The sequence below is a fragment of the Anabrus simplex genome, chromosome 1, assembly GCF_040414725.1.
Source record: "Anabrus simplex isolate iqAnaSimp1 chromosome 1, ASM4041472v1, whole genome shotgun sequence".
Classification (NCBI taxonomy): domain Eukaryota; kingdom Metazoa; phylum Arthropoda; class Insecta; order Orthoptera; family Tettigoniidae; genus Anabrus; species Anabrus simplex.
The window spans coordinates 546,603,378-546,619,691 of NC_090265.1; the positions used below are offsets into that span (position 1 = coordinate 546,603,378).

The window sequence follows — 16,314 nt, forward strand, 5'->3', positions numbered from 1 at the left end:
GATAGGTTAACCACGTGGCGAATGTTAATATTAGAGTTGGCAACTAGGTTTCGAGATCGTGCTCTGCCGATATAAATCGATATGAATGACAGCTTGGGATTGGTTGGATGTCTATGCTTCAGCGCATAACCACCAGACAGAGCCAAAATCTGCTAAAACGTCAATTTAGAAGTAGAGTCGTACGGAGTAATAGGTGTTGTCTTCAGAGCTCCTCTACTGTAACGTAGTGTATTATATTGACAGATGTTAAGGGTATTCAAGTTCAAAATCGATGCCAAATTACTAAGACTGTTCACTGAGAGTGATTTTCTGGAGTATTAGCATGTGTGTCCTTTACGACGAAGTGTTTTCAGGGGCAAAAGTTTTTCGTTTTCTGTATCAGTGTTTTTGCGCAAGACATGATTACGGATTGTTCTAGTGAATTATAGTGTTAAGTCACCCATTTGAATGAAATCAGAGATAGTAGTTCCAGTCTGTAGTTTTAAACTCTCATTCCGTTCTTTTATAATTCAGAGAGTATTGACTGGGTGAAATGTCTTCGACATAGCCCATAAGCATCACGATGAAGTAGAAGAAGACTAGGTATAATACTAGCTTCGTCGCCCCTCGGTGTATTACACTGTATGGTTAGGTATAGGTCTACTACTGTAATGTTCTTCCTAAAATGGTGTAATATGTTTTGTTGATTAAAATGGAGACCAGGTATATTGAAACTAATGTTTTCTTGCCGTGTTTGACAAGTGATTTAGATAAATTTGCGTAGCTCGAATAGGCCTAACTAATGATACCCATTGTGTTTTAACTATCGGACTATTTTATTTTCATTTGTAAAACGGTTTTATTTCATTTTTTGTACAATAAATAAATACAACAATAAAATAAACTATTAGTTGTGATTTTTAGGTTGTGTCCTCTTTTCAGTTGGTGACTTTGAAAGTATTTTCTTTTTCTTCCCAGATAAAAGTACATTCGGTTAATATTTCTGATGCTGCACTGATTGTATAATCAGCTTGTATTTTCACTTTCTTATTTGAACAGGTTAGTATTCATGAGTGTGGTATGAAAGGCCAGTACTTAATTCTGGTTCATGGTACCTTGTGTGACATCGGTGTATACATACCGTAGCAGAGCAGATAGAAACACGGGAAACTTTGCTGTTATTTCAGCACTAAGCAGTAGCTGATGGATATGAGTGGGGTAAGATTCCAGTCAGATCGCATGTTGAAGGGAATGATGTTAAATTAAAACAGATCGCATGATGACTCAAGATAATGTTTACTGTTTCTGTTCAAACTCATGAAAATGTTTGCTAGCAATTACAGGTGCTGAGTACATGGGGAGCTGGAGGTTTTATGGCCACCAAAAAAAAAAAAAAAAAGGTTCTTCCCCATTCATGTACCAATGAAAACTATTGAACTGCATCATAATTCCTTGTTTCAGTCTTACCTGTGATCCATTGTTCATAATCAGCAGTAGCTGAGGGATATGAGTGGAGTAAGATTCCAGTTAGACTGCATGTTGAAGGGAATGATGTTAAATTAAAACAGATCTAATCTTGATGATTGTTCTTATGATATCCAACCTCATCACTAATCTTGCTTTCATTATAAGACAAAACATAGGACAGTCAACAGTGTTGATTATTTTGTATTCGTAGAAGTGCCATTATCATTGTCAGGACACGATAATATTTTCACCTCTCATTACAATGGCCATAATTTTTTGTATATAGGCTAGAAGTTTATGAGATCTTCCTATGAGTTAAGTTTCCATTGATTGTGTTCAGTAGTGTTATTGTACTGGAAGGGAAAGATTTGGTAGATAGCCTTGCCCAAGTTTCATAATACAGTAATGATTGCGAAACAGCCTGAAAGATGGTTTTCTGCCATTTTCCATTTTCACACCAGGCAAATATTGTGGCTATACATTAAGGCCAAGGCTGCTTGCTACCTTCTTAATCCTAGCCCTTTTCCATCCCCCCATTGCAGAAAACTTCCATGTGTTAGTACTATATTAAACCAAGAGAACAAGGAAAAAAAAAAGGCTTGCTTAATTCCACTGTAGGCATATAATCCTCATACTGTAAAAAGCTATTAAGTCAGCATTATTGGACATTAATTATTCTTCATGAAAAATGAGTTACGGTGCTGACTATAATTGTTCTCCGATGCTTGCAAGCAATAGATACTCTCCCAGGAGTTAAGAGTTATTGGTCTGTGTACTAGCAGCTGATAATGCTTGCATTACTTTGTTCTGCATGGTAGTGGTGATATGCATGACAATAACAATGCTTATTTGTAGAGAAATTCAACAAATGTCACTGCTAATTTTTCAAAGAAGTATTGTCTGTACTTTTGGGGTGCTGCTAATAAAATAGCTCCTGTACATCGTGTTTCTACTGGTAAGGCATGTAAAACTTCTCCAATTATTGCAGTTATTTCTGGGGTCGCAAGACCCTCCCCGACTCATTTGGAGTTTTTGCTGGGGGCTAAGGCTGGATATCCTTCCTGATGCCATGTGATTTCTCAGATGAAAATTCCTCCTCACAGTCTGCTGGTATTTGAAGCTTAGCTGAGCCATGAAGCTAACTATGCCCTTTGAGGTGTATTACAATGTACATGTTAGAATTATCCCTTTGTTTTGTGTTAGATATGATAACTACAATATTTAAAGTACAAAGCAGTGAGCTTATCAGTCCCAAGATTTTTTTAATATTTAGCCGGGCTGAGTGGTTCAGATGGTTGAGGCGCTGGCTTTCAATCGGTCAGTCACTACTGATCTGCATTTAAGGCAGTCGCCCAGGTGGCAGATTCCTTATCTGCTGTTTTCCTAGCCTTTTCTTGAATTATTTCAAAGGAATTGGAAATTTATTGAACATCTCCCTTGGTAAGTTATCCTAATCCGTAACTCTCCTTCCTATGAACGAATATTTGCCCCAATTTGTCCTCTTGAATTCCAACTTTATCTTCATATTGTGATCTTTCCTACTTTTAAGACACCATTCAAACTTATTTGTCTACTGATGTCATTCCACACCATCTCTCCACTGTCATTTCGGAACATACCGCTTAGAAAATTCTAAATTCCCATTCACCCCAGCGTCAGTGGGTAGGGTCTGACACATCCCACTCCGATGAGTCTAGTGTCAGACCTAAGACAAAATGCTGGTTAATAGAGCAAACGCCTGAAAAGCTTTACATCTGATATGTTTTTGACATACCGCTTAGTCGAGCAGCTCGTCTCCTTCCTCCCTCCCAGCCCAAACTTTGCAACATTTTTGTAACGCCAAAGTGCTCACGCTGGGCATTCCATCCCACTGTAAGTGGGTGGACTGGCAGATGATGTCCAGCATATGCTATTCAACCACTGTGATGTTGTGGCTACGTCACTGGCGTGAAGGTTGAACTAAATTCTCCCAGTAACTCGATCACTGCAGCGATACCCGTGTTTGAAATGGAGGCAGAAAATAATGGAACAAAAGAGGGCAGAAATCCAAGTCATTTTCAATTTACGTTGTAAGAAATTTTATTTACATTCATTGCAGTTGTATTTTGACTGGATATAATAAAGAGGTAGGCCTATAACCTCAAATATTTTGTATAATATATGTAATGAATTACAGTTTTCACTATTAAATTTTAAGAGGTGCTTTAGAAACATATCTAATATAATACGGAGTTAAGGTGGATAAGTTGTGGATTCTGATTGTTTGGGTTTAAATTATCTGATAAACTCACCAACAATCCAGTCATGCTTACTGCAGATAACATCAGTTAGGTTATTTAGTTGAAGGCATACTGTACATCTATCTGGTAGATACATTTACATCGCTGTTGTACTTGAATCTTGCATAGTAAATATCTATGCCCTCACTCATGATGACAGTCCTTCTCGCCATTTAGAGGTTAGCTATTATATCATCAGACACCTGTTAAATTTTAAATACTATTTTCAGAAATAAAGTGAACAGAGAAAGTCACACACACTACAGTACTGCAAAATCAAGCAGTAAACTTGTTGAATTCTGTAATAATATTACTTTCTGCTTAATGAATATAACAGGAAATTTACTTTTAAATGGAAATACTGTCGTGTCCGTCCAAGGAATTGTAAATCATAGCTTATATGCTTAAACTCCTGCATCTTTGTAGGTTGTAAGGAAGAAAAAAAAGACTATGTGACAGTTTTCTTTGAATGAATAAATATAAGAAAATAAAACTGTTTATATCGAGCGCAGTATAAATCAATCTGGAATATCTTGAGAAGGTCAGAGTGGTTTATTTTTGTGATTATAGGGCTTTGTTTTAAATACTGCACCCCAATCAGAATTTCGCTGAGTAGTGGAGGAGAGTTTCGTAATCACAAGTGAACGTCGATGCTTCCTCCCTTCCCTGCAAAGTGTGTTCGCTCTCTCGCTTCATTGTGACGTATGCTTCTTATGCAAGCTGCCCGCATTCACGTCACGCCAGCCCGGCCACACTGGACTGGCATCAACGGGCGCCCAGCTGAGCACCTCTGTTTTAATGCAACTTTTTTTTGTCGGAAATCACCTAGAACAATTCGAGCTGATTTTCTTTGGACTTTTTCCAATTCTTGAATCAAGTAATCCTGGTGAGGGTCTCATACTCTGGAGCCGTACTCGAGTTGTAATCTTACCAGAGACTTATATGCCCTCTCCTTTATATCCTTTCTACAACCTCTAAACACCCTCATAACCATGTGCAGAGATCTGTACCTTTTATTTACAATCCCATTTATGTGATTATCCCAATGAAGATCTTCCCTTATATTAACACCTAGGTACTTACAATGATTCCCATAAGCAGCTTTCACCCCAACAACGCAGTAATTAAAACTGAGAGGACTTTTCCTATTTGTGAAACTCGCAACCTAACTTTTAACCCCGTTTATCATCATACCATTGCATACTGCCCATCTCACAACATTATCAAGGTCATTTTGCAGTTGCTTACAATCTTGTAACTTATTTATTACTCTATACAGATTAACATCATCCGCAAAAAGCCTTATCTCTGATTCCACTTCTTTACTACTCATATCATTTATATATATAAGGAAACATAAAGGTCCAAATATACTGCCTTGAGGAATTCCCCTCTTAATTATTACAGGGTCAGATAAAGCTTCGCCTACTCTAATTCTCTGAGATCTATTTTCTAGAAATATAGCCACCTATTCAATCACTCTTTTGTCTAGTCCAACTGCACTCATTTTTGCCAGTAGTCTCCCACGATCTGCCCTGTCAAATCACTTACATAGATCCATCGCGATACAGTCCATTTGACCTCCTGAATCCAGGATATCTGCTATATCTTCCTGGAATCCTACAAGTTGAGCTTTAGTGGAATAACCTTTCCTAAACCCAAGCTGCCTTCTATCAAACCAGTTATTAATTTTGCAAACATGTCTAAAACAATCAGAAAGAATGCTTTCCAAAAGCTTACATGTAATGCATGTCAAACTGACTGGCCTGTAATTTTCAGCTTTATGTCTATCACCCTTTCCTTTATACACAGGGGCTACTATAGCAACTCTCCATTCATTTGGTATAGCTCCTTCATGCAAACAATCAAATAAGTACTTCAGATATGGTACTATATCCCAACCCATTGTCTTTAGTATATCCCCAGAAATCTTTATCAATTCCAGCTGCTTTTCTAGTTTTCAATTTTTGTATCTTAATGTAACTGTCGTTATCATAGGTAAATTTTAATACTTCCTTAGTATTAGTCACCTTCTCTATCTGAACATTACCCTTATAACCAACAAACTTTACATACTGCTGTCTGAATACTTCTGCATTTTGAAGATCCTCACATACACCCTCCCCTTGTTCATTAATGATTCCTGGAATGTCCTTCTTGGAACCTGTTTCTGCTTTAAAGTACCTATAAATAGAGCCCTGCACAGATGAGGATATCCACAAAGTTAGTGTCTTGGTGGATACAAACTGTATGGCAGTGCAGATAATTTTGCTGATCATTTCCAAATAATGACGTTTATTGATATTCATTCAGGCATACTCTTATTTTTGCTTGTATTAGGCGACCCTTGACAGTGGTATGGGAGAATGGTGATATATAAAGAGCCTTGAGACCATAAAGCCGTAAGTCTGGCCTGAGCCTACCTGGCTCCTGCCCGCAATTAATGGAAGGAAGGAACAAAAGTCAGTACGTCGGTAGTTGTCGCAAGAGAAAATACCTCATAAACCTGTGACTGTAGGGGATCTAGTGCCAGGTGTCAGGCCTATTATGTTAACTGAGCTATCAGTTTCAATATGTTGGGTGTAATATACTGTAGTTAAATATTTACATTAGCCGCGGATAATCATTCACAGATGCGGGTGCGGATATTATTTTGTATATCCGCGCAGGGCTCTACCTATACATACCCTTCCATTTTTCACTAACATTTGTATGACTGCCAATTACGCTTGCCTCATGTTATCCTCAACTGACTTCTTTGCTAGATTCAGTTTCTTAGTAAGTTCCCTCAATTTCTCCTTACTTCCACAGCCATTTCTAACTATTCAATCTGCACCTCCTTCTTAGTCTTTTTACTTCTCTGTTATAATATAGTGGGTCTTTACCGTTCCTTACCGCCTTTAAAGGTACAAACCTGTTTTCACATTCCTCAACAATTGCTTTAAACCCATCCCAGAGTCTGTTTACATTTTTATATACCATGCTCCACTGACCATAGTTACTTTTTAAAACCTCCGTCATGCTTGTTTTATCATCCATATGGTACTGCCTAATAGTCCTACTTAAGACCGTCCTTTCCATCATATTTATTTTTTACTGAGCTCGATAGGTGCAGTCGCTTAAGTACGGCCAGTATCCCGTATTCGGGAGATAGTAGGTTCGAACCCCACTGTCGGCAGCCCTGAAAATGGTTTTCCGTGGTTTCCCATTTTCGCACCAGGCAAATGCTGGGGCTGTACCTTAATTAAGGCCACGGCCGCTTCCTTCCCACTCCTAGGCCTTTCCTGACCCTCGTCGCCATAAGACCTATCTGTGTCGGTGCGACGTGAAGCAACTAGCAAAAAAAAAAATTATTTTTAATTACAACAAAAAAATCCGCTTCATGATCTATTACTTCCGTTTCTCTAGAGCTCATTTGGTTTTACCACCACGACGTCCAGAATATTCTAGGGCAGTCGCTCAGGTGGCAGATTCTTATCCGTTATTTGCCCAGTCTCTTATTAAATAATTGCTCAAAATTTGAAAATTTATTGAACATCTCCCTTGGTAATTATTCCAATCCCTAACTTCCCTTCCTATAAACAAATATTTGCCCCAATTTGTCCTCTTGAATTCCAACTTTATCTTCATATTGTGATCTCTTCTACTTTCAAAAACAGCACTCAAAATTACTTGTCTACTAATGACATTCCACCCTCTCTCTCTCTCTACTGATAGTTCGGAACATACTACTTAGATGAGTAGCTCGTCTCCTTTCTCTCAAATCTTCCCAGCAACATTTTGTATACTATTTTGTCGAAAATCACCCAGAACAATTTGAGCTCTTTGTCTTTGTGGGTTTTTTTCCCAGTTCTTGAATCAAGTAATCCGTAATCCTGGTGAGGGTCCCATACACTTTAACTATATGTCCTCTTTTTTACATCCTTACTGTACATCTTAAGTATCCTCGTAACTATATACAGAGATCTGTACCCTTTATTTACAATCCCATTTATATGATTACCCTAATGAAGATCTTTCCTTATATTAACACGTAGGTACTTACAGTGATCCCCATAAGGAACTTTCATTCCATCAGCGCAGTAATTATAACTGAGAGGATTTTTATATATATAAGAAAACATACAGGTCCAATTATATTGCCTTGAGGAATTCCCCTTTCAATGATTATAGGATCAGATAATGCTTCACCTACTCTAATTTTCTGAGTTCTGTTTTCTAGAAAAATAGCCACCCATTCAGTCATTCTTTTGTCTAGTCCAATTGCACTCATTTTTGCCAGTAGTCTCCCATGATCTATCCTAGGTATGTCTAGTTGGGGTATGTATTTCAAACAGTGGACGGTAAGCAGGTTCAGGTTATAGAAACAGACTGGGTGGTATACAGGAATGCTGTAATAGAAACAGCAAGGGAATGCCTAGGAACAGCTGTTTCTAAAGATGGGAAAAAGCGAACATTTTGGTTGAATGATGAATCGCTGTAAATGCAAATCTCGCAGCACAGAGCAGGCAGTGTATAGAGATTGAGACGGCAGTGGAATATACTGATATGTGCTACCATCTAACAGAAAAGAAAGATTTACAACAGTTTCCAAGTGAGTCTGCATGAGGGATGAAATATCATTCCTGACAATTTCAGCGAGTTCATAGAGGAATGAAAAATCATCCCTTGGCACTCAAAGAGTTAATCTCTTTATTTCCCTGTTATAATATAATGGGTCCTTACTATTCCATACCACTTTCAAAGGTACATATCTGTTTTTACACTCATCAACAATTGCTTTAAACCCATCCCATAGGCTGTTTACATTTTTATTTACCATTTTCCATTGATCATAATTGCTTTTTAAAATTTTCCCCATTTCCCTCTTATCGGCAATACTAGCTGATGTGCCCGTGCTTCGCTACGAAATTCTACATTGTATACAGAATTGTAGGTTAGGTAGAATACACGTTGTGAGCATGACTGTTTTAAATTGCATAGCTCTTAACGTTACCCTGGGAACGCGCCGGAGAAATCACCAAACGTCTTTTCCCATATGAAGACTGCGTTAGGGAATTTTCATTCTACTATCAGTCACAATTAGGTTGGGGAACTGCATGATAATGGCAGACACTCACTCTCCACCTGCCTTTTTACATCCTCAGAAAGACTGTCTTAGTGGTTTTCCCAACTGAAATGAACATAGGTCATTCCAATGACGTCAGTAGGAATGGCTCGAGTAAAAGCAATGATTTCACATGAAATACTGCATCAAATGATAAACCACACATTTTCTCACTTTTAACGAACAGTACTACGCTGCCGATCTAACAGTCCAAAATTCCAGACCTGGAATGATCAGGCCGTAGACAGCCGTGATCCGTAAACATTCTTAGTCTTTTTTTGGAGGGGGGGAGGGGGTCGAATAGTGGAGATTCCTAGGGCAAAAACTATGCCTTTTTACTAATCTGTTTCCTAGGAGTACTCGATGAGTCGGAAAATCTCAATTCACTATAATGGAAAAATCTAACTGACTTGGAGGCAATTTTTTCCTCCAAGCCAGAGGAGAAACCCCCTCTTCACTGCTAATTTTGAATAAAATGAATGTAGAATTTAATAAAAGTGAAGAGGAAGAAGCTCTTCTTAAGAAACGGCTCTTTTCAGGGTTGAATTTAGAGTTTTTTCGTGAATTGTGATGCTATAATCTTGAATATGCCTAAATTGTAATTCTAGACCAGGTCATACTACTATTACTACTACTACTAAATGAGCCTCTGCCTTATGAGTGCACACTGTTCATTCAAAACTGTGCGTCAGAGTAGGGATCGAATAGCTGGAATACTATGATGAACCAGTGAGTTACGTAACATTAGTACGGTATCAGAAAATGTATGAACCAGATGAATGACATGCTAAAGAAGAAAGTTTTCTAACTCCCCACCTATTTCCCGCCAATATTCAGGCAGGCTGTTATTCTCGGTACGCAGCAGTACGGTAACCCCATCTATCGGAGTTGAGCGGCAGCATAAGAGACAAAGAACATCACCTCAAACAATGGTCAGTGTAATGTTATTGTTGATCAATATTGTAGGCCTTCACATTTAGTTTTCTTCCAACTCTGAAATACCACTCTTAACATAGTCGGTACGGTAAAATTGAATAAAACATAAATGGTCGGAAATTGTATTCTTTATACCTTTTGTTATGTAGTACTTTTCGATATGACCAATAACATGGGTATTTAAAATTTAAATTTTAGGCGCCTTCCCCTAAACTACAATTTCATACCGGGCGAATAAAATTGTTTATAACTTAGACTGTAGTTTCTTATTCCCTGACTCTATATACCGATTTTCATTAAATTCTGTTAACCCATTTTCTCGTGGCTCAGCATTGATATGGACTTGGCAACAAAAATACAAATTCATGAATAGCTGTGTTATCAAAGCTGGTATGGTAACAATGTATGACATAAATGATTGGAAATTTAATTCTAAATAACATTAGTTATGTAGTATTTTTCGATTGGACCACTAATAATATAAATATTTGAGAATTCAATTTTAAGCCTTCCCCTAAACTACCATTTCACTTAGCGTGAGTAAAATTATTTATAGCCTAGATTGTAGAGGCTCATCCCCCGACTTCACATACCGATTTTCATTAAATTCTCTTCAGCCGTTTCCTGGTGATGCGTGTACATACATACATACAGACAGACAGAAATTACGGAAAAGGTAAAAATTGCATTTCCTTGTTACTATGAACATAACTGATACAGAAATACCATTCTTTTCAAATTCTGAGCAATGAACAGACAAAACTCTTATTTTATGTATATAGATGGTATTGCCTAATAGTATTACTTTTACAACATTTAGCTGTCTTTCCCATAATAACTTATTCACCATTTGTTGGTCATGCTTTCTGTCATTCGCATTCCTTTCCCAGTTAACATTTGGCAAGTTCAGATCACCCGCTACAATAACGTTCCTCTCTGTATCGTTCCCCACATAGCTGATTATCTTATCAAATAATTCTGCATCAGCTTCACCAGTTCTGGGTTACCGTCTTACCTCTCCAGTACTTTCAAAGACATCATAGTTATTCCACCGATATTCTTGAAATTAAACACAGGAGTTCTTTTCAGTAAATGCAAAGATGTAGGCTACTTCTCCCACCCCCAGTACATCAACAATTAGTGATGAGAATTTTAAGAACCAATTAAGTTGCAAAGTAAATGGCAAATTATTCAAAATACTGAAAGTCATTAACTAAAATCAAAACAATGAGAAAAGATCATTTTGAAAGTTCCAAAATATCAGGTTTTGTCTCACCTACAGTAGTGATGATGCTAAAAAAAACAGAATGAAGTAATATCTTTTCCTTGCAACTTTCATATTATTCCAGCCCCATGAGGAGAAAAAAGTGATATCCTTAAGACTGTGTTGGGTATTCAGCCCAAAGGCTGGTTTGATCCTCATAGCTCTGCCAACAGCTGTAATGATAGCCTAGACGTCACTGAAGAGGCATACTAGGGAAATGAGGGGTGAGGTAGTTTCCCGTTGCTTTCCCCACCGAGCCAGAAGTTGCTATTACATATCAGTATGCCAGGCCCACTGAAATGCATGCACCAACTGACCCCATGAGCGATATTTTCACACCATTCACAACAGGGTCTGGCTGCATAAGGAATGGTATTACTAGCATTGCTCATACATCGGTCACTTTCATATTATCAAAGCCAAGGATGAGACTGAGACAGATCAATGAAAGTAAGAAATTTATTCTAACCCATACCAGAAGACATAGCGCACTGTAAACACTACATCTCGCCAGCAAAGACTAGCATCTGTAAAGTCATTGAAATTTTACTGAGTGCGTATTGCAAAAGTAATTTGTAATTGAGTAAAATATTTCTCAGATAATCATAATTAAGCCCAATTACATTTTGTCTTGTACTCTTTCCATCACTGTATGAAAGAAATAAAATGTTGAAATCTCTTAAGATTTGCCAATGATTTTGTCACTTTGTATGAGTCTAGGAAATCTGGTAAGTTGCTGAATGGAATGGATATAGTCTGAAGAAACAGTACAAGTTGAAAGTGAATTGTTGTAAAACATAAGTCGTGAAAGTTCCAAGGTATCACGTTTAGTCTCACCTACAGTAGTGCTGATGCTAAAAAAAAAAATCATTTAAAAACACAGAATGAACTAAAAGCTGAAGGCTGCATCTACTGAGCAAGTTGGCCATATGGTTAGGACCGCATAGCCGTGAGCTTGCACTCTGGGAGAGGGTGGGTTTGAATCCCACAATCAGCAGCCTGAAAAATGGTTTATGAGGCAACTGCTTGGGCTGTATGTTAATTAGGAACAAACATGGCCACTTCCTTCCCAATCTTGGTACTCTTTTGGATCCATGCCGTGTGAAATGAGACAAAATTTTAGGAACCTTCATGATTCTGAAAGACTTTGCTGAACTTCCTCAAAAGTGAACCACAACTGTTCTGATACTGCCATAAGTTTTGAATGTATCTGTTTGTTGCTCTATTGATGGAATGATACCCTTGTTTGTAGTCTAATGAAATTAGGTAATGGGGGGAATATCAGATCATGAACTGAAATGAAATGGCGTATGGCTTTTAGTGCCGGGAGTGTCCGAGGACAAGTTCGGCTCGCCAGATGCAGGTCTTTTGAATTGACACCCATAGGCGACCTGCATGTCGTGATAAGGATGAAATGATGATGAAGACAACACATACACCCAGCCCCTGTGTCAGCGAAATTAACCAATTATGGTTAAAATTCCCGACCCCGCCGGGAATCGAACCCGGGACTCCTGTGGCCAAAGGCCAGCATGCTAACCATTTAGCCATGGAGCCGGACAGATCATGAACTGAAATTCTAGGAAGCAGATGAGTGGTGGTACCTGGGTTGGAAAATATCCACTAATGATAAGAATATAGGAAGATGTGAAATTTAGTCTAGCCCAAGCAGTAATTTGTTCACTTACACTATATTATACATTTATGTGGAGAATAGTATTTTAAGGAAGAGAAGTAGTGCAAAAAAAGAAAGAATACAAGCTTTTCATATGTGATATTACAAATGACTGTTGTAGGTGACATGGGTAGATGTAGTGCAAATCAGTAGATAGTGAATCAAATTGGTGAGAGTAGATTGATTTAGCCATATTTGATCAGAAGAAGAGAGCTTGATAGGATACACATCTTGGGAGAGTACACTGGCTGCAATAATTGTGTTTAAACACCCCTACTGCAAGCTGCATATACAGAGCAAGTTGGCCATACAGTTAGGGCCGCATCGCTGTAAGCTTACACTCTGGTAGAGGGTGGGTTTGAATCCCACAGTCAGCAGCCTGAAAAATGGTTTATGAGGCAACTATTGGGGATGTTCGTTAATTAAGGCCATGGCCACTTCCTTCCCAATCGTAGCTCTTTCCCATCCTTGCATCACCAAAAAAATGAAAGCTGCACGTAACCAGTCTATGGAATGATGGCTCAAACCACAACTGATGAGTATTCTCATCATAAAGCCCTTTCTAAATAAAAATCAATATTTGTGATCTACATTGCAACTTTCGATTGCTCAGGATCAGACAGATGTAACTGCATTTTTAGTTTTGTCTTGATACTACCATAGTTTTGATCAGGAAGTGCATATCTATCTTTGAATCCTAAATATATCTATCTGCCATACTCCATGAATTAGCTACCAGCTTATTTACACTGACTGAGCAAATGCAACACCAAGAAGGAGTGGTCAGAACTTTATGCCAATTGCAGGGTAGACTGAAGTCACTGAGGTATGCTCATGATGTGAAATGCGCTGCTGTGCTGCGCACGTAGCGAACGATAAATGGGACACGGCGTTGGCGAATGGCCCACTTCGTACCGTGATTTCTCAGCCGACAGTCATTGTAGAACGTGTTGTCGTGTGCCACAGGACACGTGTATAGCTAAAAATGCCAGGCCGCCGTCAACGGAGGCATTTCCAGCAGACAGACGACTTTACGAGGGGTATGGTGATCGGGCTGAGAAGGGCAGGTTGGTCGCTTCGTCAAATCGCAGCCGATACCCATAGGGATGTGTCCACGGTGCAGCGCCTGTGGCGAAGATGGTTGGCGCAGGGACATGTGGCACGTGCGAGGGGTCCAGGCGCAGCCCGAGTGACGTCAGCACGCGAGGATCGGCGCATCCGCCGCCAAGCGGTGGCAGCCCCGCACGCCACATCAACTGCCATTCTTCAGCATGTGCAAGACACCCTGGCTGTTCCAATATTGACCAGAACAATTTCCCGTCGATCGGTTGAAGGAGGCCTGCACTCCCGGCGTCCGCTCAGAAGACTACCATTGACTCCACAGCATAGACGTGCACGCCTGGCATGGTGCCGGGCTAGAGCGACTTGGATGAGGGAATGGCGGAACGTCGTGTTCTCCGATGAGTCACGCTTCTGTTTTGTCAGTGATAGTCACCGCAGACGAGTGTGGCGTCGGCGTGGAGAAAGGTCAAATCCGGCAGTAACTGTGGAGCGCCCTACCGCTAGACAGCGCGGCATCATGGTTTGGGGCGCTAATGCGTATGATTCCACGTCACCTCTAGTGCGTATTCAAGGCACGTTAAATGCCCACCGCTACGTGCAGCATGTGCTGCGGCCGGTGGCACTCCCGTACCTTCAGGGGCTGCCCAATGCTCTGTTTCAGCAGGATAATGCCCGCCCACACACTGCTCGCATCTCCCAACAGGCTCTACGAGGTGTACAGATGCTTCCGTGGCCAGCGTACTCTCCGGATCTCTCACCAATCGAACACGTGTGGGATCTCATTGGACGCCGTTTGCAAACTCTGCCCCAGCCTCGTACGGACGACCAACTGTGGCAAATGGTTGACAGAGAATGGAAAACCATCCCTCAGGACACCATCCGCACTCTTATTGACTCTGTACCTCGACGTGTTTCTGCGTGCATCGCCGCTCGCGGTGGTCCTACATCTTACTGAGTCGATGCCGTTTGCATTGTGTAACCTGCATATCGGTTTGAAATAAACATCAATTATTCGTCCGTGCCGTCTCTGTTTTTTCCCCAACTTTCATCCCTTTCGAACCACTCCTTCTTGCTGTTGCATTTGCTCTGTCAGTCAGTGTACCTTTCACGAGTAAATTTATGGATCATACAGTTGTATCTACATTATTAAAATTATGGATACTAGAGACGGAAAAGCTATATTCCATCTATATGATTGTTACAAGAGAGTGGATAACACTCTCGTAATCGCTGTTACATGTCTCTGATTCTAGACGCAGCGTGGGCTGAACGTGTAAACTTATGGCTAACTCTACAAATGTACAGCTACATTGACATGGTCATGTATTTCTGCAAGCTAGCAGTCCTGTACGTTTTTCTTCAAGTACTCCTATGATGAACCAGAATTTCATGTTCTACCAACAAGAATCACAGCTTGTCGGTAACGTTCCAGTAATCCTGGACAAGAGCTTACTAGATTACTGCCATTTTCTGTGCATTAAGCAAAGAAGAAATAGTTGCTGACTCTGTGTTATAAGGGTACTATTCCAAGCAGGTATCCCTCGGATTCTAAATAGTTGATTGGGAGACAGAAAATGGCAGTGAAGGCTCAGAAGAATTTCTAGAATGAAACACGAAATTAACTGAAATTTTGTTCTTTCATTTATGTAAGGCTTATTCCAGGGTAAATCATATAGTTCGTCACTATAACCTGAGTTGTTCTCTTTTGGAATTCATTAGAGACCCAGGTAACCAGCCTACATCGTAAGTAGAGCTAGGAATTTTAGGTGCAAGAATTTAGTTTAAAAGGTGTAAATTTAAAATGTAAATTATCATTGCAAACTGTATCAAAACACAATTTTATTAAAAGCACTTCTCCAGAAATTGTTATTTTCTTGTATCAGTTAAGCTACACCTCCACTCACTAAGTACCTGTATGTCGAAAAGGAACATTCCACGTCAGCAGATGTACGTGGTGCATATTTCATTCGTAGTCAGTAATGTAGATCCTTGTTTCCTGCAAAATCCTGAACGTCAGGGTTTTTGGCTAAGCTCTGCTACAACTTCCACTTTTCATTACCCCCCAGTGCTTCCTTCACATCTATCAGAACAGCCCATTGCACATCTTTCTTAAGGACATTGCTCTTCCAATTTTGTAACAGCTGTTGTCAGGAAAGAGTGACCATGCCGCAAAAGTTCATCTTGCAATTCCTCTTTAGGTGCTAGTTCTTCGTCCTTTGTCACAGCCAAGGAATCGTTCTGTAAAATATCTAAGAAATCACATATAGCCTTAAAATAGTTAAAGATAAACACTGCAGCCTTCAGTCCATTTCCTCATTTAGTGAAAACTGAGGAAGGTGGAAGAGTGTCATAATTTCAACATAAATTTTGTATCCTAGCAGGAGTATTTTTAAGAATCTTCTTAATGGTAAACACAAATTCATTTGCATATGAATATGTATGCCGGGGTGAGTAGCTTGTGCGGTAGAGCACTGGCCTTCTGAGCCCAACTTGGCAGGTTTGACCCTGGCTCAGTCAGTGGTATTTGAAAGTGTTGAAATATGCC

At 39.6% G+C, this 16,314-nt stretch overlaps 1 protein-coding gene across 1 annotated transcript in view; it reads left to right on the top strand.

Annotated features, from left to right (window-relative positions):
- Nucleotides 1–203: 203 nt before the first annotated feature.
- The window catches only part of LOC136857119 (zinc finger protein 92), a 78,830-nt gene continuing 62,719 nt past the window's right edge, over nt 204–16,314 (top strand). The window contains exons 1-2 of the mRNA XM_068225064.1: nt 204–702; nt 1,039–1,197. Coding sequence (XP_068081165.1) covers nt 1,183–1,197 — 15 coding nt within the window. The 5' untranslated portion in view covers nt 204–702; nt 1,039–1,182. The remainder of the gene's footprint in view (nt 703–1,038; nt 1,198–16,314) is intronic.